This window comes from Suricata suricatta, chromosome 1 (genome assembly GCF_006229205.1).
Source record: "Suricata suricatta isolate VVHF042 chromosome 1, meerkat_22Aug2017_6uvM2_HiC, whole genome shotgun sequence".
NCBI classification, from domain to species: Eukaryota; Metazoa; Chordata; class Mammalia; order Carnivora; family Herpestidae; genus Suricata; species Suricata suricatta.
In genome coordinates this window covers 1,286,915-1,314,724 of record NC_043700.1, presented here as the reverse complement: position 1 = coordinate 1,314,724, position 27,810 = coordinate 1,286,915, and the positions used below count along the sequence as shown (strand labels likewise).

Genomic DNA, 27,810 nt, shown 5'->3' with positions numbered 1-27,810 from the left:
CATGGACTGATGTTGCGTACCAGGGACATGACATGCATAAGTTTCAGAACCAAAATCCTATAGATCAGTAAAAAATACATATTTTAAAAATGTTAAACATAATGTGTATATTATATTATGTATACATACACAGTAGAATCTTGGATTGTGAGTACCTTGTTCTGCAAGTGTTCCGCACGATGCACAGACATTTCTGATAAGTTTTAACTTGATAAACGAGTGATGGTTTGCAATACAAGGAGGACATGATGCCAAATGTCACGTAACAATTGAGCCAATAGTTCTCTTCTCTGTCAGCCTCTCTCTCTCTGTTTCTCTGTGGAATTCTGGGTGATTGTCTCCCATGCTCCGTCCGATGCTCTGTCCCAGGCCATGGTGTTTGGCAGAAAGCAGTGATTTTTCAGAACATTGGACGGTGTCCACAACTGGCACTGGTGCAGTTTTTTGTCACTTCAAATCACTTATGGGGGCGCCTGGGTGGCTCAGTTGGTTAAGCGTTCGGCTTTGGCTCAGGTCATGATCTCACGGTTCATGGGTTCGAGCCCCGGGTCAGGCTCTGTGCTGACAGCTAGCTCAGAGCCTGGAGCCTGCTTTGATTTCTGTGTCTCCCTCTCTCTCTGATCTTCCCCTGCTCGCGCTGTCTCTCGCTGTCTCTCAAAAATAAATTAAAAACATTAAAAAAAAAAGCACCTATGGGCAGTCCTTTGCTTTTCCCCACAAGAGGAAGCTTAGGAAGGCTTTGCTTCATTCTAGGTCAGGCTGCCTGCAGATACAGACCCTTTCCTCTGCTGCCTCAGTGCCAGTGACCTTACATACAGCAGACGACAAGAGCTCAGTGATAGTGTAGTGTCATCAACATCCGTGAGAGATAATGAAACTCATCCTGCACGCTAACCTGGAGCCTGCTCTCTTGTCTCCTTCACACCCGCCATGAAGGTTTGTTTATTTTTCTTTATATTTTGTATTTGCTTTATTATCTTGTATTTATTACAGTATTATAATATTTTATATGAATATTTTTGGGTTATGGAACAAATCATCTGAGTTTCCATTATTCATTATGGGGAAGTTGCCTTTGATATACAAGTGCTTTGGATGATAAGCATGTTTCCGGAACAAATTGTGCTCGCGAACCAAGGCTTTGTTTTTTCTGTATTTATTTTTTCATACTTAAAATAGCACTAGAAATAATTCATATATTACAAAATTAGTTTTAGTTCTCTGTTTATTAGAGCTTTTATAGTATCCTAGAGCAAATTTGGACTTCCATCCCCAACAAACTTGAGGGTTGGTAGGACACAAAATGTTTTGCTCAGACCCTAATTCTGTTTGAAAAAAAAAAGGAGAAATATTACAAGCCCTTTCTAATCTCTCTAAGAGCAAAACTGATTTCCAGATATGACATTTGACCACAATTCCTTTGATACCATTTGAGATCAGTAAGAGACAATCACTTGGTGGTGTTTGAACAGAAGTAGCGAGCTTGTACAAATTTTGGGCAAAGGTTTCTTATGAGAACTCTGAAAAAGATGATGGTGTCAGATATATTTGCAAACAAAAAATCTCAATCATGTTATTTCCATCTTTTTATTTCCCAGGGAGGAAACATTAAGCATATGATGCGTGTTGGGGCTTCAGGACAATCCAAGGAATCTGGGTGAGGGTTTCCCAGAAAAATCCACCTCTTGACTTCTCTTGTCAAATGGGAGTAGACAGAGCGGATGCTTTTTTGAACTGTAGACCATTCTCTTACTTGTCCTTACAGGCAAAATACGTTAGACGGCAAGGAGTTACTCCGAGATAATTTGCCTGGGCAGGAGCAGACATGTTGAGACAGCATTTGTTAAGACAAAATATTTTTAATTAATTAATTAAATCATTAATAAAAATATTTTTATAATAACAGCAAAGTAGAGTTGCCAGGAGGATTCCTTTGCATCTGAAATTTATGAAGCAACAAATCTCCAGGTATAGTGAGTGAGGCCTTGGTGTGACGTCCTGGATGAACCAGAGCTGACACCCACCCTGTAGCTCAGCCCTCCCTGCCTGTGCCCTTGTCTCGTTCACCGAGAATCTGATGTGGTTCATGTGGAGTTAATACAGAGGGAAGACTGAGTGACCCAGGAAACTCATTTAATGAACTTCTTTTCCCCTAAAATAACTTTGTCTCCTTGTTTTCAACCCCTATTCTCTCTTCTCTTTACTACGAACAAGGCTGAGCAGAAGCGGACTGGCCTGTGCAGCCCCTTCTTTGGACAGGCCTTTCTTGATCATTCTATTCATCAGTCCTGCCTTTCACTTTTTGCCTTCTAGAAATGTATCAAAATCTTTCTGTGGTTGATGATTTCCATGTTCTCTTGGCTTTGATTGGTATTAATTTTGATATTTTTACACTTTTATTAAATGTGGTTTCAGGAGGAACAGAAAGTAAATGTTTTTTCTAGTCTGACGGCTTGAACTGAAAATACCTGTTGATTTTAGCATCCAGCATTCGCATATAAAAAAACTCAACCTCAGCATTGACATTGAACTTTTCTTGAGATATCACTAAGAATTTAAGATGTGGTCATTTCTAATGGGAAAATAATACCTATCGCATGGAGTTGATTTGAGGACTAAATGAGATAATGAACATGAAAGTGACTTGTAAAGTTTAAAGTTGTCTAAGAATTTTTTGGTTATTATTTTATTTATTTGTTGCTATTTTAATGTTACTCTTTTAGTCGTTGCTACTTCAAGCTCTCCTGAAAGCTGTTTATGACATCGCCAGTGTGAGAAAATGCCTCCTGGTTTGTTGTTCTGAAATCAGACTGTACTTTCCGTGGCTCAGTGGACTGGGCGTTGTCGGCTTGGAAGGACAGGGGCAGAGACACAAAAGCTCCCTGACGCCCATCACTTCGCGGTATTTTCAGAAACCAGTTTACGCAGGTGTCCTTCCTTCCGGTTTTGTTGAGGACCTGCTACCAGCCGGGTATTAGGTGGTGGAGCACAGTTTTCAGATTTTAAATAGTTTAGGCGCTGTGGGCCATGTCCAGGTTCTGTAGCTGCTTCTTCAACAACCTTTCAGAATGTAAGAACCATTATTCTATCATGGATCATAGAGAAACGGGCCGAGAACCCAGTTTGATCTGTGGGCCCTTATTTGCTAACCCCTGCTCAACATCGTCCCTGAGTAGAAGGTATATCCTTGAGGAATTCACTTCTTTAAATTAATTAATTATTGGTCTTCCTGATCTTGTCTTTACTCCTCCCCAGTCTCCAAGCAGCACAGCATCCAGAGAGATTCTGTGAAGACCAAGGCCACACCGTATCACGAAAGTCTCTTTAGCTGCTCACTCAAGGCAAACATCGGAGTCCTTAAAATGCTTCCACGGCCCTGGCACTCTGGGCCTCCATTTCCTTCCTGGATTCATTTCCTTCTCCTCTCCACTCTGCTCCCTCTGTCCTCCACACCCTGACATGCCCTCCGTTTCCCGATGACTCCAGGCGACTCTTCTGTCTCAGTGCCCTCCACCTGCCTGTTGGCGCTGCTTGTCACGCTCACGCCTCAGACACGTGCGCTGCTGTCTCCCACGTCACCTCATGCTCTTCTGATGTGTCGTGTCCCCGTAAAGCCTTCACTGGTCACTTAATTTTGCATCACAACCTCTTTCCATGAACTAACAATGTCCATGTCCCTTCCCTGTTTTCTAGTTCTCTCTAGTACTTACCTGATGTACTAGTCATTGTATCCATTTATTTGGCTTTTGTTTATATGTTTCTACTTAAGTTTAAGTATTTGCTCATTTGTTTGTTTTTGCCTCCCCCTCCACTAGATAGAGGGAATAGTCATCTGTGATCTTCTCCACTGTATTTCCTGAGCATGTCTATGAAACCTACTAAGGACGGTTTTCTTTACTGAGAAGAGTTGTTTTTTGACTGAATGAATGAATTGTGTGCATAAGTTAATGAACGAATCTCCAGGGCTTCTGAATCGAGGATTGACGTGAAGAGGAAGGCAGGTGGTTGGGAGGGACAAGGTGCTGCAAGAAGCAGCGCTTGTAGGTCTCTGGTAACTAACGAAATACGTAGGTGTTTGTTCATTTATGTCGTTTTAACGGGAGAACTGGGAATTAGTGTTGCGGTACATGTCATCACAATTGTTACAGTGCATTCTGTAGAGTTACTTTCAAGCATGTACAACTATCAATGAAAATATGTGCACTCATACACACTCCTGTGTCGGGAGCCGCCCAGCTTTTGGCCGCCTCACACAAGGAGATATCGCTCTCCAGGGAGCAACCAAAAAACAAGATTTACATCTGGAGGCTAGGAGAGTGCCATTTCCTGGTCCAAGATTTTGGCGACGGTCATGCTGGGCCAGACGTAGAATGGCCAAGGTGCACAAAAGATCAAACCGCATTCGGGTGTGCAGCGTTAAGCTTCCCCTGCCCAGCAGCTGCAGACGCTGGTCTGCGCGCTTCCCTTTGATGCTGTGTCCAGAGTTTGGAGTTTCGTTTTCGGGTTTTCCCCTTTCTCTAATATTCATTTGACTCTGTTACCTGGCAACCGACCTGGGTCAGTTCCCCGCCCCAAACCATATATTAGATACAGTGTTTTCTGGAAGGAGGAGGAAGGAGAGGAAGAAGAATAAAAGAGAGGCTTGATCGGATTCCGTGTGCTGTCTTCACTCTCTGTGCACCCTTTCCTGCCCTTTCTCTCCCTCCCTCAGAAAAAGAACCCACGAGGATTCTCCGCCCTACCGGTCCGGGCGGACGAGACAGGTACCGCCGACCGCCGGGGACGGGTGTGCCAGGACCTGGCTTCGGCTAAGACCCCCCTGTTACTTTAATAATTTATAAAGCCCCTCAAAGTAGGGATAGAGTGTATTAATATCCCTCCTTTATGATGATGAGCTCACTTTGCTCATGAGGTTACATGATAATTTCATTGTAAATGTCAGACTAGACTCAGAATTTTTGAGATCCTCTCAAGAAACCCATAACATTAATAAAACCCACAAAAAATACATTCAGCATCCAATGATTCCTACACCACACTTACTTACAGGCCCTCCATCTTAATGAAGAATTGACTTCGGTTGTACAAGCAAAAGCATATCCAGTTTTGTCCTCTATTAATATGAGCAGCGGGAAAGGTGGGCTCTGACCTCCTCAGGTCACAATATTGTCCCCAAAACCAGAGACCTCCAGGGAGACCGAGTCACGCATGCAAAAGCAAAGGGCTTTATTACGGGCTTCGGCTCGCCGGGCCTAAGCTCGGGCTCAGACCTCACCAGCGCAGCAGAGCCGTGCTGAGAGCCCTGGACAAGGGCCGAGCAGGGTTTTTATGGGGTCGAGAAGGGGGGGTCACAGGACGTTGTGACACAGGTACAGCGGTCCAGCCATTATTGCATAACATCTTTGACAGTAACTTTAAGCATAGTTTTGTTTAGAGCGTTTGTTACTTTTGGCGGGACCCAATCACAATATTTAGTGTTTAACCAATTACAGGGTGGGCCAAGGACCCCCATGTAGGGTGTAACTAGCCTTAAGCAATAAGTGATTATCTATAGCTGTTGTAGTCAGGGCCCACCTGAATTATACCTTCAAAGACCTTTCTTCCAAACGTGCCAACAGTCATAGATTTCAAGCGTTAGGATATGGACATCTCTTTTTGGGAGCATCATTCAGCCCACTCCATCAGCCGTAAGATAGATACGTTGATTTTGGCTGATGACTGCATGCAGAGCGTCAGTTTCTGTAATCACGTAAGTAAAGGTCTGTCTTAAAGGAAAGGGGCCTTGCGGAGTTCCGGGCGGCCGAGCGAATGACTGGGGCAGAGCGAAGAAGGCGCCAGGAGGATCTTCAGGCACCGGACTCTTACGGCGCCCGGAAGCGCACGGGGCAGCGAGGTCGCAGGCAACTGCCCGCCTCAGCTTACCTGTCAGTAAGCTTTCCTGAGCAGGCTTGACGGAGACCAAGACTCAGCTGTAGGGAAAAGTTTTACAAGACTTGTCAGTATTGACATATATGGCTTGCCACAGGCTCAACTGATTCCATTTCCCATGTGGACCCACTGACTCTGGGTTTGTCAATGTCGTGTGAGGAAGAAGTGTCCCTGGGAGATCGCCTTCTATAGTCTACACAGTTCCACAGCAGGAGGCAGTGAAAATGGCCACAATGACCCGGGATTTTAAGACCTACCAGAGACTGCAGCTGCAATGTCATCAGATAGAACACGTCATCAGTTCGGTACTGAGTGCAAGCAGCAGGGTGGTCAGAGAAGTGTAGACAGAGCTCCTGGGGATGACAGGTGCGCAGTGCTGCGCCCTGTCCATGGCGGACTCGGTACCAAGTGCGCTTCATGCTGAAAGAGTCCTCTTTAACAAAGGGACAATGTCAGACAAATAGGATAGATTAGTGGACCTCCTAGTGAGGCGAAAATCAGAGAGACTATTTTTCTCTCAAATGCCATTGAGTTTTTGCTGTGATCTTTGGGCACATTCTGTACTGGATTCTGAGAGCAAAAATCTGCCTAGTTTAAAATGTTCTAGGAGTCGGGAGTTGGCTTATTTTCTACATGGTTTGGTTGTGAGGCTAGTTCTGAAAAATGAAGTTTCCTTGTTAACTCTCTGTCCTCATTAAAAGCCTAGTTCATGAGAGACCAGTACCGCAGCCGAAGCCCCACGAGGCCCCTACGCGTGTCCCAGTGGGATCTCTGAGCAGCACATGCCGAGGGAGCCTCGGTCCCACTCAGGCCCTGAGAACCCTCGCCGCTGAGAATGAACCAAGTAAGACATTTGGGAGGATTATGTACGTTTAGGACTTTGGACTTTTACTCACAATAACGAAGAAACATGATTTCAAAATTGGGCTTTAAGACTTTGAGACCTTCATCTATCAGAGGGTTTGATCTGCAGCCTTAATTTCTCCCTGAAGAGTTTAATAATGGCAAGGGTTTACTTTCAAATTTAGGCCATTTCTATGATTCTCAGATTGTATTATTGGAACGGCTTTATATATTTCATCCTAATTATTTATTTAGCCTCATCCAGTTTCTATAGTTAATTGTAATTTAGGATGGCTAATAGAATATAGGGTTGGTGTTCATCACTGGATATGAATAGCCTTGGAGTTAATTTAATTAATGCAGCTTCTCACCCATATCAGAGACTTTGGAGATGAAAATCTAACTCGCCCATCGGGGAGACTTTAAGGTATATTTCAGTGGGTTTAGTAAAAGCAGGGAAGTGCTAGTGAACATTTTTCTTCTTCATTTCTCATGCATCCTCCATGTGAAAGGCATTTGACTAGTGTAACTGTGACCTCCCTGTCCCTCTGCCCACTGACGCTGGGTGGGGTGGCCTGCTTGGCTGCTCAGGTTGAGAGGAATCGCTGGCCATGCTCTGCTCTGCTCTTCCTGTCTTCATCTTGGGAGTGAGGCGGACGTTCTCTGTTCCCCTGAGCTGCGTGGGCGTGGGTCTTCCACGGGCATGCCCCTCCCCCAGGTCTGTCTGGAACCATCCTGCCACAACAAAGTGGATAAATCTAGGGTGTAATTCAGTCTAGAGTGCAGGGAGAGGACTCATTTGCTCTCTGTTAAGCCAAGAGTTCCAACATGAGTGCTGTTGTTAAAAAGGTGACATCATGTGTGGGTCCCAGCAAAATGAAAATGGGGGGCCCTTTGTTTAAAATGCAAGGAAAGGTGCTGTTAAAAGCCTGATAATGCCTTTCAAATGTTCAAGGATGTTTTAAAAATGTAAATTATCTTTATGAGAAAGTTCTAAAAGTAATGAGCCATAAATTGTTGTGGAAATCTAAAAAAAAAAAAAAAAGGCCTTCAGATTGGGTTGAATAGTGCCTGTTCTCAAAAGTCCTGTCCCTGGGAACCTGTGAATGTGACTAAATACAGCTTTTCTCAGATAGAATCAAGTGGCAATGAGGCCATACTAGGTTAGGGTAAGCCCTTATCCAATGCCTGCTGTCCGTGCGGGGAGGAAGGGCTCCGGGCTGCACAGCCAGGTAGAGGAGACACAGCCATGGGACCGGAGAGGCAGAACCGGAGGTGACACAGGGCTGCTGCCAAGAACGCAGGAACGCAGGATTCCCGACAGACACCAGGAAGAAGCCAGAAGAAGCAAAGAAAGATTCTCTCCCAGATCCTAGCTGCCAGCACCTTGACTTGGGGCTTCCAGCGTCCAGAACTGTGAGAGAATAAATTTCCGTGGTTCCAGCCGCCCAGGCTGTGGTACCTTATTAGGGCAGCGCTGGGAGATTGATACAGTATTTAAATATAAAGTTTTTCCTTTTGTTCTGTAGCCTTTCTCAACTTGTCATGGTGGGTTTTTTTTAATTTGCCTATGTAATGTTTTTCTGAACAAATATTTAAATTATTGTGACTTTTACTATTCCTCTTTATATCATGTAATGTCAGTTTTACATGCGAATATAAAAACATTTATCTCGTATGCAAAATCACTGAAAAAGTACACAATTCCTATTCTATAGTTTGTATGTATATACACCGGTATTTTTTTTAACCGAAACAGTGGAAATCCTATACAAACTCAACTGCTTTTATTTAACTTCTTGACAGGTACACATTCTACCTTTGCTTGCCTTACCGACAAATAAGGAAGGGCTCCAGAGGAACTGTGGGCTGCCTTTTCTTCTCTTTTCCACATATGTCACTCTTCTAAGTCGTTGGCTAATCCTGGGAAGTAACTAAGAAAGGATTGGATAAGATTTTTTTGGCCAACCTTATTTCTTAAAATGCAATTGCTTTTCTTTCTGCATTAGAAGTAACTTTTGGTTCAGCTGGAGAGTGCGGCCTCTGGGAAGTTAACACCTGCACTTATTCAGCTGCAGATGTGACCTGCACACAGGTTCTAGGGACCCACCGTGCCTGGGGCCTCAGTAGGACTCCAGGTGAGTGCAAAATAAGCGTATTCTGGAAGCCACGGGACCAGCGGGTGACAGCTGTATGTGAATGTGGCAGCAGGAATGGTGACAGACACACCTGGTGCATCTCATCTCCTTTATCACACGTATATCCATTGAACAGCAACAAACAGCAACTCCCCATTTCTTCCTCCCCTCCAGCTCCTGGCAACCGCCACTGAACTTGCTGCTTCTGAGTGTGACCTCTCTAGAGTCCTCCTTTGTCCGTGGTGACTGGCTTCTATCACTTAGCAGAATGTCCTGAAGTTCAGTCTTGTAGTGTATGACGGGATGTCTTTCTTTTTTAAGGCTGAATAATATTCTGTCATCCGTATGTTCTGTATGTGATCACTTCACCTGTCCGTAGACACTTAGATTGTTTTCACCTCTTGCCTCTTGTGAACAGCACTGCAGTGTACTGGGAATACAGGCATCTCCTCAAGACCCTGTTTTCCGTTCCTTCGGATACACACCCAGAAGTACAATTCCTGGATCGTATTATGGCAGGGTTTTTTTGTTTGTTTGTTTGCTTTTAGGAATCTCTATACTGTTTTCAGTGGTGGCTGTACCAGGTGACATTCCTACCAACAGGGTATAAGGGTTCCAACTCCTCCACATCCTTACCAACATTTGCTCATTTCTGTTTTGTTTTGATAATGGTGATCCTAACAGATGTGAGGTGATATCTCATTGTAGTTTTGATAGTGATGTTCAGCATTAAAAAAAAATTATAAGCCATTTGTATATCTTCTTTGGAGAAATGTCTATGCAAGTCCTTTAGCTAATTAAAAAAATTTTTTTTACATTTATTTATTATTGAGAGACAGAGAGAGCAGGAACGGGGGAGGGGCAGAGAGAGGGAGACCCAAAATCTGCAGCAGGCTCCAGGCTCCTAGCTGTCAGCACAGAGCCTGACATGGGGCCCGAACCCACGAACCGTGAGATCATGACCTGAGGTGAAGTCGGACTCTCAACCAACTAAGCCACCCAGGTGCCCCACCTTTGTCCAATTTTAAAATCAAGTTATTTGTGTTTATGGGGGTTTTTTTTCCTCTTGCTATTGAGTTGCAGGAGTTTCTCATACATTTTGGATATTACCCCGAATATTGTCCCCATCCTGTCATTTGATGCGGTCCCACTTGTCTTGTGTTGCCTGTGCTTTTGGTGTCAGACCAATATTATGAAGCTGTCCCCTGTTTTTAATTTCAGGGAGTTTTATAATTTTAGCTCTTATATGTAAGACTTTCATCCATTTTGAGTTGAATTTTGTGTGTGGTTTGAAATAAGGGACCAATTTCATTATTTTGCATGTGAATACTTAGTTTTCCCGACACCATTTGTTGGAGAGCTGCTCCTTCCCCCATTGTACGTTCTTGGCACACTCCTCAAAGATAATTTGACTATAAATCCATGGATTTGCTTCTGGACTGCCTGTTGTTCCGCTGGTCTTTGTCTGTCTTGTTCTTTTTAATGTTTATTTATTTATTTTGTGTGTGAAAGAGAGAGCTCAAGCAGGGGAGGAGGAGAGAAAGAGGGAAACAGTTCCAAGCAGGCTCCGCACTGGCAGCACAGAACCTGATCTGGGGCTAGAAGCCACAGACTGTGAAATCATGACCTAAACCAAAACCAAAACCAAGAGTCAGATGCTTAACTGACTGAGCCACCCAGGTGCCTCTCTGTGTCTGTCTTTATGACAGTACCATACTGTGTTGATGACTGTAGTTTTGTAATACGTTTTGAAACCAGCAAGTGTGAAGTCTCCATTTGTGTATCTCTGTGTGTGTGTGTGTGTGTGTGTGTGTGTGTGTGTGTGTGTGTGTGAAAACTTCAGGGTTTTCTACATAAATGATCATGTCGTTTAAGAATAGAGGTAGTCTACGGCCATACCACCCTGAACGCGCCCGATCTCGTCTGATCTCGGAAGAATAGAGGTAATTTTCCTTCTTCCTTTCTGATTTTGATGCCTCATATTTCTTTTTCTTGCATAATTGCTCTAGCTACTACTTCCAGTACTAAGTTGAGTGAAAGTAAAGAGAGTGGGCATCCTTGTCCTGTTTCTAATATCAGAGGGAAAGATTTTTTTTCACTCTTGAGTATAATGTTAGCTGTGGGCTGTTCATATGTGACCTTTAAAATGTTAAGATAATTTCCTTCTATTCCTAATTTATTGAGTGTTTTTATTATCAAGGAATATCGAATTTTGTCTAATGCTCTTTCTTCATCTATTGAGATTCTCATGTGATTTTTATCCTTTGTTATATTAATGTGGTGTATCACATTTATTGAATTTTGTATGTTGAGCAATTCTTGCACCTCTGGGATAAATTCCACTTGGTCGTGGTATATGATCCTTTTCATGTGCTGTTGAATTTGATGTTCTAGTATTTTGTTGAAGTTTTGTGCATCAATATTTGTAAGGGATAGTGGCCTGTAGTTTTCTTTTCTTGTAGTGTCTTTGTCTGGTTTTGGCATCTGAGCAATGGTGGCCTCATAACTGCGTTGAGAGGGGTTTCTCCTCCTTCAATTTTCTGGAAGACTGTGAGACAGATAGTGTTTGTTTTTCTTCAAATGTTCAGTAGGATTCACCAGGGAAGACTTCCAGTTCTGACTTTTTCTTTTGCAGAGAAATGTTTGATTACTGATTCAAATTTTCTATTTCTTCATGATTTACTCTTGTAGTTTGCTATTAAGTTCTCTGTTTCTTCAGAGTATTCCAATTTGTCAGTGTGTCATGGTTCATGGTACTATTTCATAATCCTTTTTAGTTTTGCAGCATCAGTTGTAATATCTCTTTTTTATTCAAATTCTTTTTTCTTATTCTAGCTAAAGATTTGTCACTTTTGATTATCTATTCAAAAAATCAACTAGTTTTGTTGATATTTTAATTACTTTTCTATTCTGTACTCATTTTCTGTTGTATTTTTGTTCTCTATCTCATTTATTTCTGTTCTATCATTATTTTCTTCCTTCTGCTAACTTTGAACTTTGTTTAATATTTTTCTAGTTCTTTGATATTTAAAGTTAGATTTATTTGTAATGCTGCAAGTGTTTATCACTATACACTTCTTTCTTTGTACAGCTTTTGCTGCATCCTGTAATTTTTGGTATGGTTGTTTTTTTCATTTTTGATTGTCTCAAGATATTTTCTAATTTAACTTTTCATTTATTTTTTGCCCTATTGGTTGCTCAAGAGTAATTTATTTAATTTCCACATATTGTAAATTTTCCAGGTTTTATTTCCCCTGCTATTGATTTCTAGTCTCCTTCCATTATGGTCAGAAAGGATGTGTGGTACGATTTCAGTCTTCTTAAATTTAAGTCTTGTTTTGTGATCTCACATGTGATCTGCCCTGGGGAATGTTCTGTGGTGCTGAGAAGCTTCATTGCTATTGAGTGGGAGGTTCAGTATAGGTCTGTTAGGCCCATTTGGTCCGTATTGTTGTCCAAGTGCTCTGTTTCTCTATTGACCTGTCTGGATAGTCTATGCATTATTGAAAGTGGGGTATTAAAACCCCCTATCAGTGTTTCTGAGTCAATTTCTCCCTCCATTCTGTCAATAGATGTTTTCTATATTTGGATGTTCTGCTGCTGAGTGGGTGTATATTTATAATGGTTATATCTTCTTGGTGAATTGACCCTTTTATCATTGTATTCTTTGTGACAGTTTTTGATTCAAGTCTATTCAGATACAAGAATGCGCGCACTCCAGCCTTGCTGTCATCCTGTGTGCCCTTATATCTGTGTGACATTTTGGCCTCCATCTTTAGATGTTCATCTTATTTCTCAACTTCTTCAGAGTCGTGTACTCTTTAGTGGTTACTACTTTGAAGAATTCAACATGTTTCACTTAAGCTGAGCCTCTTTTTTCTCCCACCTCTGAACTTGAATGTCACTTATTAGCTATCTTATTCTCTTGGAACTTAGCTTACAAGGTTCAAACACTAAGCTTTCCTAAAGGAGGTCAATATGGTTGTTAAACTCAAGAAATGTGGTCTGTTGTGTCAGGTCTTTAGGAATCATATTAAATTGTTTGCTGTTAGCACCTTTATTTTTCTAAAGTGAAATCTAAGCCTGATATTCAGGTTTATTAGACACCAAATTAAAGATTTTAATAGAAGAATAGGCTGGTCTGTCCTATAGAAAAGTTTATCAAAGTATGACCATTAGACTACTTGCATCAGGCTTAACCTCACTGAGTCAGTGAGTGGCACCCCCCCTAAATTGTAAGCTTCTGATAGCCAAGAACGTTTTTATAGCTCTTGTTTACCAGCTCCACCACCCAACGACCCAACTGTGTCTAGAATAGAAGCTGCTCTATTCTATTCTATGTACCTGTGTCAGTTTATTGAAAACAATGTAAATGCATTAATATTTCCATTTCTCTCTGAGAAATTAGGCTACACTCCACAAGATTCAAACATCAAGCTCTAAAATTTTTGTGAAACCATAGATCTGCACATAGTTGGCATGGCTCTCCTCCTTTGGCGCCACTCTAAGATGATCCTATCAAAGGATGATCATTAATTGTTTTGAAGTGCAAAGAAATAGTAAGCAAAGGGAAGAAATTGCTTCTCAAAAGAACTTCTTCCACTAAAATGAAGACTGAAGATCAAAAAGTCAAATTAATACAGGCTTTTTCCATGGTTATAAGTGATAAAAAAAAAACACTGACAGGAAATAACACAGTGCTGATTATTATTACCATCTTTTCAATTTCCATTACAGTTGTTTATATTATTTTCATGGCATTTCAGTGAAGTTATTGAGGTTTTTATAATAGTCAAATTAAAAACAAATCTCTTGAAATACCAATACAAAGAAAAATGAGTCAGAACATAAAAAATGTTCCAGACAAGTTGACAACATATATTCTTGACTCATTTCTCTTTTTGAGAGAAGTTCCATCTTATTCACTCCCACATGTAAAATACGCTGAATAAAACACGACTAATCACCCTATAGGGATAAAAAAAGAAGCACAAGTTGGTTCCAGAAAATTCTTTTCTATTACTCCTACTATCTTAGTGCATTTGCCAAATAAAAATATTTTGAAATATTCTCTAAATTTTTGTATCTTATAATGATTTGCTTATTTATCTCAATGTAAATTTTACAAATACTTATTGTAGTAATAGTTCATCATTTAGTATTTGAATATTCTTATTTTTTCTTCTCTTTTTCCATTGCCCCCTATAATGATTTTCAGGATAGACCACACATACCCTTTACATACACCCCACATTCTACAGCCCCATGCACTTACAGAATAACTTTTTGGGACAATGTAACATGAATCTGATTGGGTTGAGATGGCCATAGAAAACATAGTTTTTATATCTCAACATTTAAAAAATATCTTTTGGCAGTTACCCTAGTTTGAGCCCAAATTCTATTGATTTATAAAATGCATTATAAAATATACCTAGATATAAGTAGTAAAATGGTGAATCTATGTTACTAGGAGTCTATTTACATGAGCAGCTGGAATGTCTTATAACCAAGAGTCAGACGTAATAGGTCAGTTGGACAGAAGGTAGATAATGGAAATAGATCCACACATACAGGGACCACTGATTCTCAGCAAAGATGTAAAGCCAAGTCAGTAGAGAAAAGACTGAATTTGACAATACCACTGGAGGCACGTCGTGCACGGGTGTGGAGCATAGATAGCCAGATGTGGAAGGATGAAATTTGCTCCTTATGCTGTATAAAGGATTAACTCAAAATACATCAAAAGATAAATTTATAAAATTTCTACATGAAAGCATGGGGTGAAAACTTTGTGATCTTGGGTTAGGAAGGATATCCTAGAGATGAAGTAAAAAAAAATGATAAAAGAAAAAAATGATAAACTATGTAGGTCTCATCAAAATCCAAAACTTCTACTCCTTGAAAGACATTATTAAGATAATTAAAGGAAAGCCACAGATTAGAATAAAACATTTGCAAATCATATATCTGAAAAGATGTGTGTCTAGAACACAAAGGACTCTCAAAACTCAACATATAGAAAGTTGTTAAAAGTTAGAAACATGGGCAAAATATTTGAAAAGAGATCTCACCAAGGAGACATGTGTGGATGACAAATAAACATGTGAAGTTGCTCAACGTCATCCAATTATTAGGTGAATGAACATTAAAACCACTGTACCCCTATTGGATGGTTAAAATTAGAAAAGTCTGACCATCAAGTTTTGGTAAGGAAGTATAGGAAATCTAGTGAGAAGGAAAATGGCCAAATCACTTCAGAAAACTGGCAGTTAAACATGTAGCTACCACATGACCCAGTCTTTCAACTCCTAGATATTTATTCGATAAAAACTAAAGTATATGTTAATACAAAGACTGGTATGTGAAGGTTCATGACATCCTTATTTTTTTATAGCTAGAAATTATACCAACTCAAGCATCCACCCCCAGATGAATGAGTAGGCATACTGCGGCACACTCATACAAGGGGATACTACACAGCAAAACAAAGGAACAGACTATTTATACACGCGAAAAGTAGGGGTTAGTCACACAATAATTACACTGAGTGAAAGAGGGCAGACAGAAGATTCCGCACTGTAGGAATCAATTCATGTAAGTTCCTAGAAATGCAAATGCATCTATAATGATAAAAAGCATATCAGAGGTCGCCTGGAGATGTGGAAAGGCAGGTTGGGGAGCAGTGGAAGGGGGCGATGAATGGACAGAAACTGCTGTTGGCAGTGGATGTGTGGTTTTCTTGATTGTGCGGGTGGTTTCGTGGGTATGTGTCTGCATATTTCAGACCTTGGTCAAACTGTGTACTTTAAGTTCATGCAGTTTATTAGATGTCACTTATATTTTAATAAAGTCATTAAAAAAGTAAAGAACAGAAGTTTGGCCTAACAAAAACATTCCAAAGAACAGAAAAGTCTAGTCTATCAGTTGAAATTTTGTGTAGTTTATTTCCTTTAAAATATTTATCTTGTGAGAGATGCTACTTTTTCTTTACACATGTATTTATTATTAAGAGACAGAGAGAGAGAGAGAGCGAATCATGACATGAGCCAAAGTCGGATGCTCATCAGACTGAGCCACCCAGGTGCCCCGAGAGATGCTACTCTTAATGAAAGGTAATAAAGCAATGTTCATCGATATCACAGCAGTAGTTTTTGATACCCTCTAGCAACGTGTTACAGAAAAGGAGAAAATAAAGTTTGCCCCACCTCTACCCAGAACATCACTGGCTTCCTTGCCCTTGAGGAACAGAGTCACACTGCAGCCTATCAAAGGCTCAAGTATGGGTCTGGTTTCAGAGATACCCAATGACCGAGGTGGCATCTGGCGATAAACGGTCTGCCTGTGGCTGCTGGGAACTGTGGGAAATGCCTTCTTACAGCTTCCGGCGCGTGGAGACTGGGTAGCCATGGCCAGAGCAGAAACGGGAGAAAACTGGAAGTTCCCTGTGGAAATGGAGAGATTTTGTTGGTGTCACTTTGGTAAACATGACTTATACACGGAAATTATAATTTTCCCAAGATAAATGTGTGGGGCACCGAGGTGGCTCAGTGGGTTAAGGGTCTGACTCCTGGTGTCAGCTCAGGTCATAATCTCGTGGTTCGTGAGATTGAGCCCAGCATTAGGCTCTGCACTGACAGCATGGAGTCTGCTTAGGATTCTCTCCCTTTCTCTTTCTCTCTCTCTTTCTGTCCCTCCCCTGCTTGCTCTCCCTCTCTCTCAAAATAAATAAACAAACATTAAAAAAAGATACATGCAATTCTGATGATTATAGGATACAAATGCTTAAATTTAGAGCCCTAAATTATTGCAGTCACATTTCTTGGATTTATAAAACTTCTCTGCGTGGCCTAAAGGCAGACTGTTGACCGCCGGCAGAAGGCGGTCGTGTGTAAGGTGCTCCCACATCCCAGGGGGTTCTCTTAATTTTTTACGTGTAATTGATATTTCCCGTGATTCCAAAAACAGGTACACAAAAGTGTCCTCGTTCTCAAATAATGAGGAGATCAGGAAACCAGACTGGACACCCTAACCCTCATGTGTGACATGCTTCCAGATTTAAGCCTTTTGAAGAGCTATGTTTTCTCAGCTGCATATATATGAATCACAACTCTCCTCCAGGGAATGGAAAAAGCCAAAGCAGATAAGAACATCTAGTTTCAAGAGCTTTCTATTTCAAGTTTAATCGGCTCCCAAAGTTTCCGTAACAGAGTCCCAAGCTGTTGCAAGGGTTTGACAAGCGTGTTTCTCAGCAGTCCTGGGGTGTATGTTCGGTGGCGTTCAGTGAAGATAAAGAAAATTTCCTGAATTCCTAAGTAACCAGGGATGCAGACTCTTATTAATATTCTTCGTGGTGGTAAATACTCCTTCTTGCCGTTCTGCCTTAGCATTCTTTATTTTTTCTTCTTCCAGGGACTGCTTGGCCCTCTTCTAGACACAAGTTTGTGTTCATGAATCTGGATGATCATCACTTTTCCCTTGTTTCTAACTCGTCCGGCATGTTTAAGGTTTGCTCATTTGCTAATATCAGACTGCACCTTAAGGAAGGACATGTAATTCAGCTAGAGATAACTGTGTGTGCGATCAGGTTAGGTTGCTTGGGTACCTGCATCCAACCATTTGATATATTTTTATTGGTAACTTTTCAAAGTTTTGCTAACATGGTTGAACTTTCACTGAGGAGGCTCCCCTGACCGTCTAAGTCATTCACCGGATAATCCCGATTCCCAGATGTGGAGAGAAGGTTGTCCCGGTCCAGCCCCAGGCAGACCCCGCCTCCCCCCTGAGGGCTTCAGAGCGCGCCCTCCGGAGGCCGGTGCTGAGCAGGCACCCGGGAGACACACAGATTTAAGCAAGGGCACACCGGCGGTGGGGAGAGGCGTGGCTTGATAGTCAGCGACAGACGTCACCTCTCCTGACCTCCTCACTCACCTGTTTACCGTTAGGTGGTTTTCGTGTGCAAATCCTCCGGAACTCTGCTTCCTCCAAACAGTCCTCTATTTCAGCGTTCCCGTCTCACAGAGAGTAATGGTTTAGGTGGGGACGTGGGAGAGAGAGTTCACGTAACCTCTGCAGCTGTGGCTACACAATTCAGGTCAGCAGGATCCTTCTCTAGGGAATGTATGTTTCTAAACGGCCTCAAGCCATATCAGTCCTTTACTTCCCCAGTTGGAATTATTTTGGGGGCAAATGTCAAATTGTATTTCATCTTACAGGTTGCATTTTTGAAGTTACCCATACTTCCCCCTCCCAGATGGACACATTTTACTGAACCCAGAAATTCTCCTTTGGCTCCTAATAGCCCTCATGCAAAAAGAGCTACCTCCAAACTCTTCTTACGAGGAAAGTTCTGGGCAATATCTGATTTTGGCTTCTTTCTTGATGATTAGTGTTTTTGCTTTATACTGTGTCTTACTGATTCATAACGAGGAGCCTGCACTAGTAGAGAACCTAACGATCCGGTTCCTGAGCGGGTGGATTGGCTACTATCTCGGGAATTTAGTTTGCTCACCTGTTACCTGGGAATGAGAACCCCAGACTGCCTGCCATCTGGGAGTATTCTGAAGGTCAAGGGAAACCGGGCCCTTACACGTATGTTGAAGGCGGCCTGTTCTGTAGGAACACAGGGCATCATTCCTACCGCCACTTGGTTACGGTCACCCTTACCCCTGCTTCCAGCGCACTGCTAATAACCACACTGGGGGAGGGGGCGTCCAGAGCTCCTCCCGTCTTCTCCAGTGAGTCTGACTTGTTCTGTACAAGATCATGTGACACTTTTATACGTCTTCATTTTTGTCTTTGAGCCAGTTTCCACTTGAACTTTTATTTATTGATACCTATAAATAACTATAGAATCAAGGAACAAAGAGAAACAAAATTTTTAAAATGTATAAATTGTATGGTCCTCCTGGAGGAATTATATATTTTTATTGTTTATTTCAGACAATGGTCGTGTATGAGGTTTAGCCATTTAACGTATTTCTTGTGATTTCAACACTCAAATGGGATGGACTCTGTTCATCAGAGGAAGATCAAGTGCACACCGGGCGGAACCCTTGGGAGGCTCTATCTGTGAAAATTGTAACGTTGCTCAAACCCCACGTGCACTCAGAATCCCTGTAACGTGTTTTATTGGAAGTAAATAGTTTCCTGGAAGTTCTGTGCCTGACATTTCCGAGCAGCTGGACTCTCCAGTTTATCCCTGGGGGGCATTATTAATCACTCTATTATTTAAAAAAATGCAGAGATAATGTGTGTGTGTGTACAGCATGCATGCTGAGTAATAACCAGGAGGAGTGGAGTATGTTCACGGGCTGGTAGTGGGGAAGCTTTGCCTCCTTGTTGTTTCATGTCAGCCACACCTGTGGGCTTCTTTTTTTTTTTTTTTTGGGTGTGTGTGTGTGTGTGTGTGTGTGTGTGTGTGTGCGCGCGCGCGCGCTCTCTCTCTCTCTCTTGGGCTTTCTTAGAAGAACACCGCTAATTTGGGGCGCCTGGGTGGCTCAGTCGGTTAAGCGTCCGGCTTTGGGTCAGGGAATGATCTCATGATTCGTCTGTTCGAGCCCCGCGTCGGGCTCTGTGCTGACAGCTCAGAGCCTGGAGCCTGCTTTGGATTCTGTGTCTCCCTCTCTCTCTGACCCTCCCTGATCGTGCTGTTTCTGTCTGTCTCTCAAAAATAAATAAAAAACATTAAAAAAATTTTTTTTTAAAGAACGCTAATTTGTAATCATGCCAGAAGCGGTAAAAATAACGGTATTTCTTACTATGCACTCAAGACCAGAGATCTCTGTGCAGGACGATAATAACATGTGACAGATAGCATTTACAGAGCACCTTCGATTCTGAGGCATCACAGAGGACATTATCCATGTTTCTTCTGAGGGGGATGAAATGGAACAGATGATCAGACTGAAAACTATATATGCAGAGCCCAGGAAAGACTGTAAAGAACAGGAAACGTGCTGGTTGCTTTGGGAGAGTACCGGCTATGGAGGGAATAGGAGCCTCAAGGGGAGCAACGTGACCACAACACGAGCGGGAAACAGAAGAGGCAAGGGTCAATTCTGTTTGAAATTTGTTTCTAGGTCTAAATCCGGCCGCGGGCTCTGGTGCACGATGGGTGTGTGTAGTTGACCCGGCTGGCTCCACCCCCACGGTGACTGAGTCCCCGGATCTCAGTGTCAAGTCCCACTCTGCCCCTACCGGCAGCACGTGACATGAGGAAGGGGACTGTTGGTGCCGGAAGCTCGGCTCTGTCCACACCTTGATCTGCAGTTCTTGCTGGCTGCTCATCAGGACAGCTCGATGGGATTTAGATTCCTTAAAATGCAATTATGAATCTGTTGGCCTTGACTCTGGGTTCCACCCAGGAATTCACTTGTACTTGGGAAGAGCATTTAATTTCTCATCTCCTATGTCATTGAAGTCACTCTGGAGAGCCTCTCCTCACTCTCACCTGCTAGTAATCAGAAGTCAGCTCCATGGAACATTCAGTTCGGGCTCCATATCTGCTGAAGACAAATGCACTTTAAGAATGGTGAGGGACGGCTGGGTGGCTCAGTTGGTTAGGTGTCCTGCTCTTGATGTCGGCTCAGGTCGTGATCTCACAGTTTATGTGCTCAAGCCCTATGTCAGGCCTCGCACTGGGGGCGGAGCCTGCTTAAGATTCTCCTTCTCTCTCACCGCCCCTCTCCCCTGCTGGAGTTCTCGCTCAAAAAGAAAAAAATAGTGGGATCCTGATTTTATTTAAAGCCAAGTCACCTACTGGGTGACAACGACCGATTCTTTTATTTTTTTATTTTACTTTTTATTTTTGTAAACATTGGTTTATTTTTAAGAGACAGAGAGACACAAAGCATGAACAAGGAGGGGGCAGAGAGAGAGAGGGAGACACATAATCTAAAACGCACTCCAGAATCTGAACTGTTAACACAGAGCCGGACATAGGGCTCAAACCCACAAACTGTGAGATAATAATGTGAGCCGAAGGTGATGCTCAACCGACTGAGCCATGCAGGCACCCCTGATTTTGTCTTTAGCAGGTTAAAAAGAATCCCCAATCTGAAACTCTTGCTTTTTTTTTTTTAAGAAAACAAAACTGTCAGTGCTGTTTCTTAAGGGTCACAAAGTACGCATTACAAAAAGAGGAAAAACATTAAAGATCAATGCCCCCTCTCCCTGCAGTGCCTGTCTTAGTTGAGAAATGCGTATGATGATCACTGTAAATAAAAGGTAAAAGATGATATGGCTTTGGGAGTAAAATATGAAGCCAGTCACAATGTGATGTATCAGGTTTAGCCAAATTAACCCCCTGGAATAAACAGGGTCTTGGTTTTTGGTTGCATTTGATAAATGAACTGGTATTTAAAAAAATAAGCTCATATATGAAGAGTCACCCAGGGGCTCATAAAGGCGAATTCCGTTTCTTTCCTTTTAGGTGGTCTCTCTTCGACACTGCACAACACTTGGAAAACGCTTTCCCTCGAGCCGCAAAAGAAGAGCCATCGCTCAGCATTCTGGAGATGCACCAACGGATCTTCTTGGCTGATGGGGACGCTGGAAGCAGTGTTTAGGGGGCGGGGTTACTTCTTGCAATTTAGTCTGCAAGCTCTGCGCAGGAAACACGCTTTCCATTAGGAAGCGCACAACGTGCCGTGCATTAGGTTAATGTCAGTGGCTTGCGTAGGGACGAATGCGTCTCAGGCATTTGCCCAGAAATGCACTACGTAACACACGGATTTCCAGTTCATAACTGCAAAGGTTTCAAAACCTGAGCTCCAGAGGACACTTTGGAAATAGGCTAGCTCCAGTGAATTTTCAGTCCGTGCATAACCAGTCTCCCCAAATTGTGTTCCAGGAAATGAGATCAAAATAAAAATAAAATCTTGGTCCAGCTGAAGCACTTATTTTGATCTGTTGAGGTAGATAGCCAGGGTTTTTGTCTAAGTCTGTTGGATGTAGACCCCTTTCTCTGCATGCTTTGACCTCTCTAACCTTAAAGAATGTAGGTGGGTTGGGTGACTCGCATTCACTTTGGGAACTGTGAGCTGAATTAGTTAGCATACGCAATGGGAAAAGTGGAGGAGTAAGCGGGGAGAAATAATTTTAAGTTATATCTTTAGCTGGAGGAAAATTGGCCTACCTCCACAAGAGTAAATACGGTGTGTGCAAGGATTCAGGTACTCAAAGATGTCTGTTTTAGCAACAAAGACTAGATCTGGACTCAACCCCTGGCATAGTCAGACATACACCTGCATGTGCACTATATCGAAGGAACCACAGAAGTCTGTGGAAAACTGATTTAGTGAGAGACATAAACAACTACAGATGAACGGACAGGAATTCAAGACTCCAAACGCTGGACCGCTGGCAGAGCAGTCCGCAGGGTGAGCCCGCCGGTCTTCAATCGTGAGACGCTAGGTTCACATTGCACATGTGCTAGAAGGTTTGTCCCTCCCTGCCCGGTCTGTTACGGAGGACTTTAAATCCCTCTGTTAAATGTCTGCAAGGGATTGCCAATGGGAAGCTTTTGAAAATGATGGCTGTGACCTTTAATAAGGTTGTGCCCTTGTCAAGGGTCTCTGATTTCATAATGTAAAAAAAAAAAAGAATTTCTAATGTACTTTCAAATCAACAATTTTTTTGGATGATATGCATGTCTAACTCGTTGCAAGAAATATCCCATGCATGGTTGAGGTTACGGACCAGCTGGTGTACATTTTTCTGGTTCTCTCCTGACCTAATCTTTTAGCTTCTTTTTGTTCCTTGGTTGTGGCTAAGCTTGATCTTACCTCAGGGGCTTGGCTCCTGCCGTGTTCATTTTGCTGGATGATTTCCAGAGAGGTTTTCCAGTAATGACTCCATTCTGTTCTTTGGTACTCACTCCTTAAAAATATTTTTTCTTGATTATTCTGGTAGCCTAATGTAGTCATAATTTATCACATTACCTTATTTTATTTCCTTCACAGCACTTACTAATTTTCCAAGAACAGTAATGGGATAATAAAAGTAACACTTACTTTTGTGTCTGTTTATATTTAGATGAACTACTTCCCAAAGAACACAAGCTCACAAGGGCAGAGACTGGGTCGCCTTTCTTAGTCCCTGTTCCATGCCAGCCTCAGAGCAGCGTCCCGACACAGTCACTCGCGAGCTGTTGACGGGGTGTGTACGGGCTGTATGACTCCATGAATGGAGTTGGAACTATTTGAGGTCAGTCTCAATGACGGCTGGGTGAGCGATTAAACTAAACGTGTAGGTTTTGGAGCTGAAAGTGATCTTGTTAACTCTCAGGGCTGGGGCAGAACTCTCCTGTAGCATCTCTGATCACTGATCAGCCAGTCTGTGCTTGAACAGCCGTACATGAAAGACGTAACTGTGGTGCTGCCTTAGCCGGCCTCAGAGCGCAGCCTTCCATGGCAGTTTGTTCTCTGTTATACAGCTGTAAGTAGGAGAAAACGCGTTGATTTACCCAGAATCTCCTTCTGTCCGTTCTCTAGCCTTCTGCTCCTTGTTCTAGTTCCTAGAGAATAGACAGGACACCATTTCCTATAAATTACATGCTTCAGGTGTGTATGACTGCACGTAACAAAATTAGCACGATGTGTGGCAACATTCATCTTGATCATCTCCCACCTATACCCACATTTCCTGTTAGTATTTAGATAGAGAGAATTTGTCTTAATAATCCACCTTATATTTGAGGGAGTATAGAAATAAAAGAGATCTAGGGGTTATGCGGAAGCAATAAGACAGACATTTTCACTTCTCTTTAATATATTCCATGCCGGTGCTATGGGGAATTGTGCAGTATAGTCACAGAATTATTGCCTTCACTTAAAAAAATGTATTTATAGTGAAAGGCATGGTAACTCGGGAAGCTCTGCCCTATGTCAGCCACATCTTAGAGTTCTCTGAGTATTTCTCAAAAACTTGTGATACAAAACATCTCTCCTTTTTCTTTTTTGGTATGTTCAGCTAGTTTAAAAAAAAAAAAAAGCATACCTAATATTCCTGAAACATCAATGCCTGAGTTGCTAGTCTTTTGGGTCTTAACGGACCATCCTCTGGGCCTGACGGTAGAGTTACGCGGAGCCTGGGTATTTGGGCCCCACTGAGAGCCCCACGGGGTCATTGTCACACATCTGTTCACCAATATGTGCGAATGGGAGGAAATAAAAGTCCTGGCTTGTGGGTCAAGGCCGAAGGTCCTTTCCGTGTACTGTGACGGGTAGTTACAGAGGGAGGAGAGATCTGAAAACAGCCCCCAGGCTTTCATAGAAATCTCAAGTGGGATGTAGAGAATATATGATCAAAAGAACTTTTTGTTGCAAATGCTACTGGGAAACGTTTTCAAGGACATTTAATACAGTAATAACCATAGTAACAATGACAATATGAAGATCAATTTTAACAGATTTAGAATGGTATCTAGTTGTAAGCACTGTCCATGTGTAAATTCTATGCCACAGCATGGTATAGATTATGTACCACGGTCGACATTTTTACATTTTGAAATCACTTTACAAATACTCTTTGTATTTGTATTCCCTGGGAATACCCGGGGAATCAGCATTCTAACTATTTTGATTTCCTTTAACAACAATCCGTTAACTTTCTGCAATTCAATATTCTTCCCAACTTAAAAATTCAACCTACAATTCAAAGATTAAGGACTAAAGACAGTAAATTTATTGGAAATTCCATTCTAGAGAGCAGCTGGAAGAATACAGCCCACGAGGATATAAAAAAGAAACAAAGGAGAAACCAACCCGCGGACTCTAGGATTCGGCAGCACATTCTGCAGTAAAGGGGCACTTACCGCTTCATTACCGTGTTGTTCGTAGAATCCACGGAGCCTCCCCTCCGTCACGATCCACGGTCTGAGCCGTGGAGGGTCCACTCCCTCTTCGGGCCTCTAAGTTTCTATAAAATGAGGGAGTTGGAATAAGTTTGGCTCTCACAACCCAGTTCTTCTCATCCTGTGCATCTGTAAGTCTAGTACATGCTGAATGTCTGTATCATGACAGGTTATTCTTTTTCTTAACCATTTCTCTCCTTCTGATTTTTATGTCATTTTTAATACATAAAAAAGAAAAAAATGCCAATTGGAAGTCACTGATCCTTAGTTAGACACACTAACTCAAACTTACCATTCTCATTTCACTGCCAACTCAGCAGAACCCTCTGAAGAGTCCTGATGCGGACCATGAAAACATCCTTTAAAGTTCCAGAGTCTTTCCCACAGTTGGTTGTCCTGAATTTTCCACTGGCGGCGCTATCGCGGACTGTCATCTGCAAATCCATCAACGTGAAAGTAAGTGATAGAACTCGTATCAGTGCTAGTGGAGGAAGAAGCCCTTGAACTGATCCTCACCATGTGGGAACTTCAGCCAGGTTCAAAATCCGCATTAAAGGTTAAACCTTAAAAAGGCGACATGTCCCTGTGAAGAGAAGGGAGAACATGACACGGGCAGTATACAAGCTAATGACATTACACACACACACACATATACACGTGTGGTCTTGAAACTGTTCAGAGATATTAATTAGGTTAATTTTGGGGGAAATAAGAGCATTATTGTTGTTCTCATAGAGAACATTGTTCTTTAAGAGACCTACTCACACACGCGTATCTGCTGGTCTCTCACATACTCAGTTGGGTCCAATCATTTTTCCAATTCGTTTCCTCATATATTTATTCTAGAATTAGTCCTTTTTGGACAGGAGTTTATCTCTATAGAAATAACTTGTGTCATGACCCCAAAGTACTCGAACTTGTTTCTGGCATCTGGTGGCATCTGGTAGGAAGAGTGACCACTTATATGGCAGGAGAATTAAAAGGTCAACCTTAGAATTAAGTTTAGTTCTTAATTCCGAAAGAAAAAGAGAAGGACAGCAATGAACACCACTGGAATAAAGGACGTCTCAGAAGAATCAGTGTTAGGATAATTGATTGGTTAGTGGTTGTCCTCAATTTACCAGTGACTTGCGTTTATAAAACCGCCCTGAGTGAGTGTATCACTCTATGACAGGCTCTATATGACCATCGCTTTTTCTTCCTAGAGTTAGTTTGTACCGTGATAATATGCGTAGAGAATGGAAATCACGAATCCATGTCTCCCCCGAATTGAAGACACTCATGAAGGCACAGGTTTAACCCAAACTGCAAACAGTTTATGCATACTATCCCCACTGAGACCGTATCGCATCATATGTGTTACAGGAGCTAACAAGGGCGTTGAGTAGAATAAGAGCAGCGCACCGACAGGACGTTCAGGTGAAGGTTTGTGAGCAAATTTCATTGTTCAACCACCATTTACTCTTGTGGGAAATACCTTCTCATTTTTTCAGTGCCACTAAAGGACTCTTACACTTGTTGGCTCTGTCCCCTGCAGAAGGCCATTCTTACACCTATTCATAACAGGACCTGTTATTTTTAACGCAAACTCACATAACAAGCCTCAGAATAAATGCTCAGTGCTCTGAGGAGTCACGTGTTTGTTTAGGCTTCTCAGGTGTGGACACAGACGTGCAGCCCAAGCACTGCAGTCTGGGCTTGTCAGATTATCGCTTTGCAACCGAGAAAAAATTGTTCGTCTGAATTTAAAGTCCGGATAAATCAATGTGATGGTCGTTGACAAAGCCGACTGGCAGAGCAGCTAAGGGTGCATGATCAGCAGCTGGGCCATCAGGCTCTGAATTTCAGCTCCACCACTAGGTTATTCAACCTCCCTGCACCGAAATTTCTTCAACTGAAACTGAGCTTCTTCAGCAATGGTGACAAATAACAGTAGCAGTGTCAGAGGGTTATTGTAATGAGTAAATGATAAATAAACTTCTTAAAAGCTTAAGGCAATGCATGAGTTAGAAAACAATTTTTAGGGGCTCAGTCGGTTGGGCATCCAACTTCAGCTCAGGTCATCATCTCGCGGTCTGAGGTTCAAGCCCCGCATTGGGCTCTGTGCTGACAGCTCAGAGCCTGGAGCCTGCTTTGGATTCTGTGTCTCCCTGTCTCTCAGCCCCTCCCCTGCTCACACTCTGTCTCTCCGTCTCAAAAATAAGTAAACGTTAAAAAAAAGAAAATAATTTTAAAGGCTAGTAATTATTAGTAACACAATATCTCCACATTGTTAATTAAATTATCTCAAAATAATAATAAGAGCATGTTATATCAGTGGTTTTACTTTTTGTTCACATAGATTAGACTAATTTCATCTTGTTTAAACAGGAAACGAAAAGGAAAAATCTGTTTTTAACCTGGACAAGGAACCCAAGTCACATAATTCAGAAATGTTTCTAACTAGTGGCATCTGCTTCAAATCTGTCAGTCAGAGAAAGTTTATTGTCCCAGAAAGTGACAGCCTTATATTTATGTGGCATTACAAAATAAATAAATGGTAGATAAGACACATGTCCTTAGGCATAGTCATGCCACAATAGAGGGAAATTATCCCTGCTGGGTGCAACCGTTGTGATCAGAGTCTGTTAGTACCTGTGATCAGAAGCAGGAAGGCGTACGAACCATATGTGTTTGCTATTAGGTTGATCTACAGCATCGATGCTGTCAGTCAGCCTCTGAGAGCACCCTCCGCGTAAATGACTCCCTGTGCTCTTTTGAGCATGCTCAGATGGATCTCCCATCAGTGTGGTAGAAGTTAACTCTCTTTATAAGAGTACATACAAATTGGGGAGTCTGAGTGGGTCTTTCGGTTAGGTGACCGACTCTTGGTTTTGGCTCAGCATGATCTCATGGTTTATGAATTTGAGCTCCTTATTGGGCTCTGCACTAACAGTGCATAACTTGCTTGGGATTCTTTCTCTCTCCCTCTCACTCTGTCCCTCCCCTGCTCATGTGCACGCTTGCTCGCGCTCTCTCTCTCTCTCTCTCTCTCTCTCTCTCTCT

At 42.2% G+C, this 27,810-nt stretch overlaps 1 protein-coding gene and 1 long non-coding RNA gene across 13 annotated transcripts in view; one reads left to right on the top strand and one right to left on the bottom strand.

Moving 5' to 3' along the window:
* The window catches only part of LOC115287313, a 39,982-nt gene that overhangs the window by 1,236 nt on the left and 10,936 nt on the right, over positions 1 to 27,810 (top strand). Inside the window, exons 2-9 of one of the 12 annotated variants that reach the window (XR_003906408.1) lie at positions 754 to 936; positions 1,599 to 1,657; positions 6,630 to 6,772; positions 8,578 to 8,909; positions 21,343 to 22,291; positions 22,947 to 23,117; positions 24,617 to 24,896; positions 25,083 to 25,221. Coding sequence is in view for 2 of the 12 variants with exons in the window: in XM_029933582.1 (XP_029789442.1) it covers positions 1,512 to 1,657; positions 6,630 to 6,772; positions 8,781 to 8,909; positions 17,322 to 17,416; positions 17,855 to 18,298 (957 nt within the window). In the remaining 10 variants the exon portion in view is untranslated. Of the gene's footprint in view, positions 1 to 753; positions 937 to 1,034; positions 1,658 to 1,765; positions 2,655 to 2,723; positions 3,898 to 6,629; positions 6,773 to 8,577; positions 8,910 to 17,321; positions 17,417 to 17,854; positions 19,065 to 21,342; positions 22,292 to 22,946; positions 23,118 to 24,616; positions 25,222 to 27,810 lie in introns of those variants that run through there. The other 11 variants (XR_003906409.1, XR_003906402.1, XR_003906414.1 and 8 more) reach the window with 11 other exon arrangements.
* Positions 22,717 to 25,270, bottom strand: LOC115287337. The gene is made up of 4 exons (XR_003906440.1): positions 25,058 to 25,270; positions 24,727 to 24,830; positions 22,925 to 23,427; positions 22,717 to 22,790 (listed from the first exon to the last, which is right to left on the bottom strand). It is a non-coding gene; the product is annotated as an uncharacterized LOC115287337 (long non-coding RNA).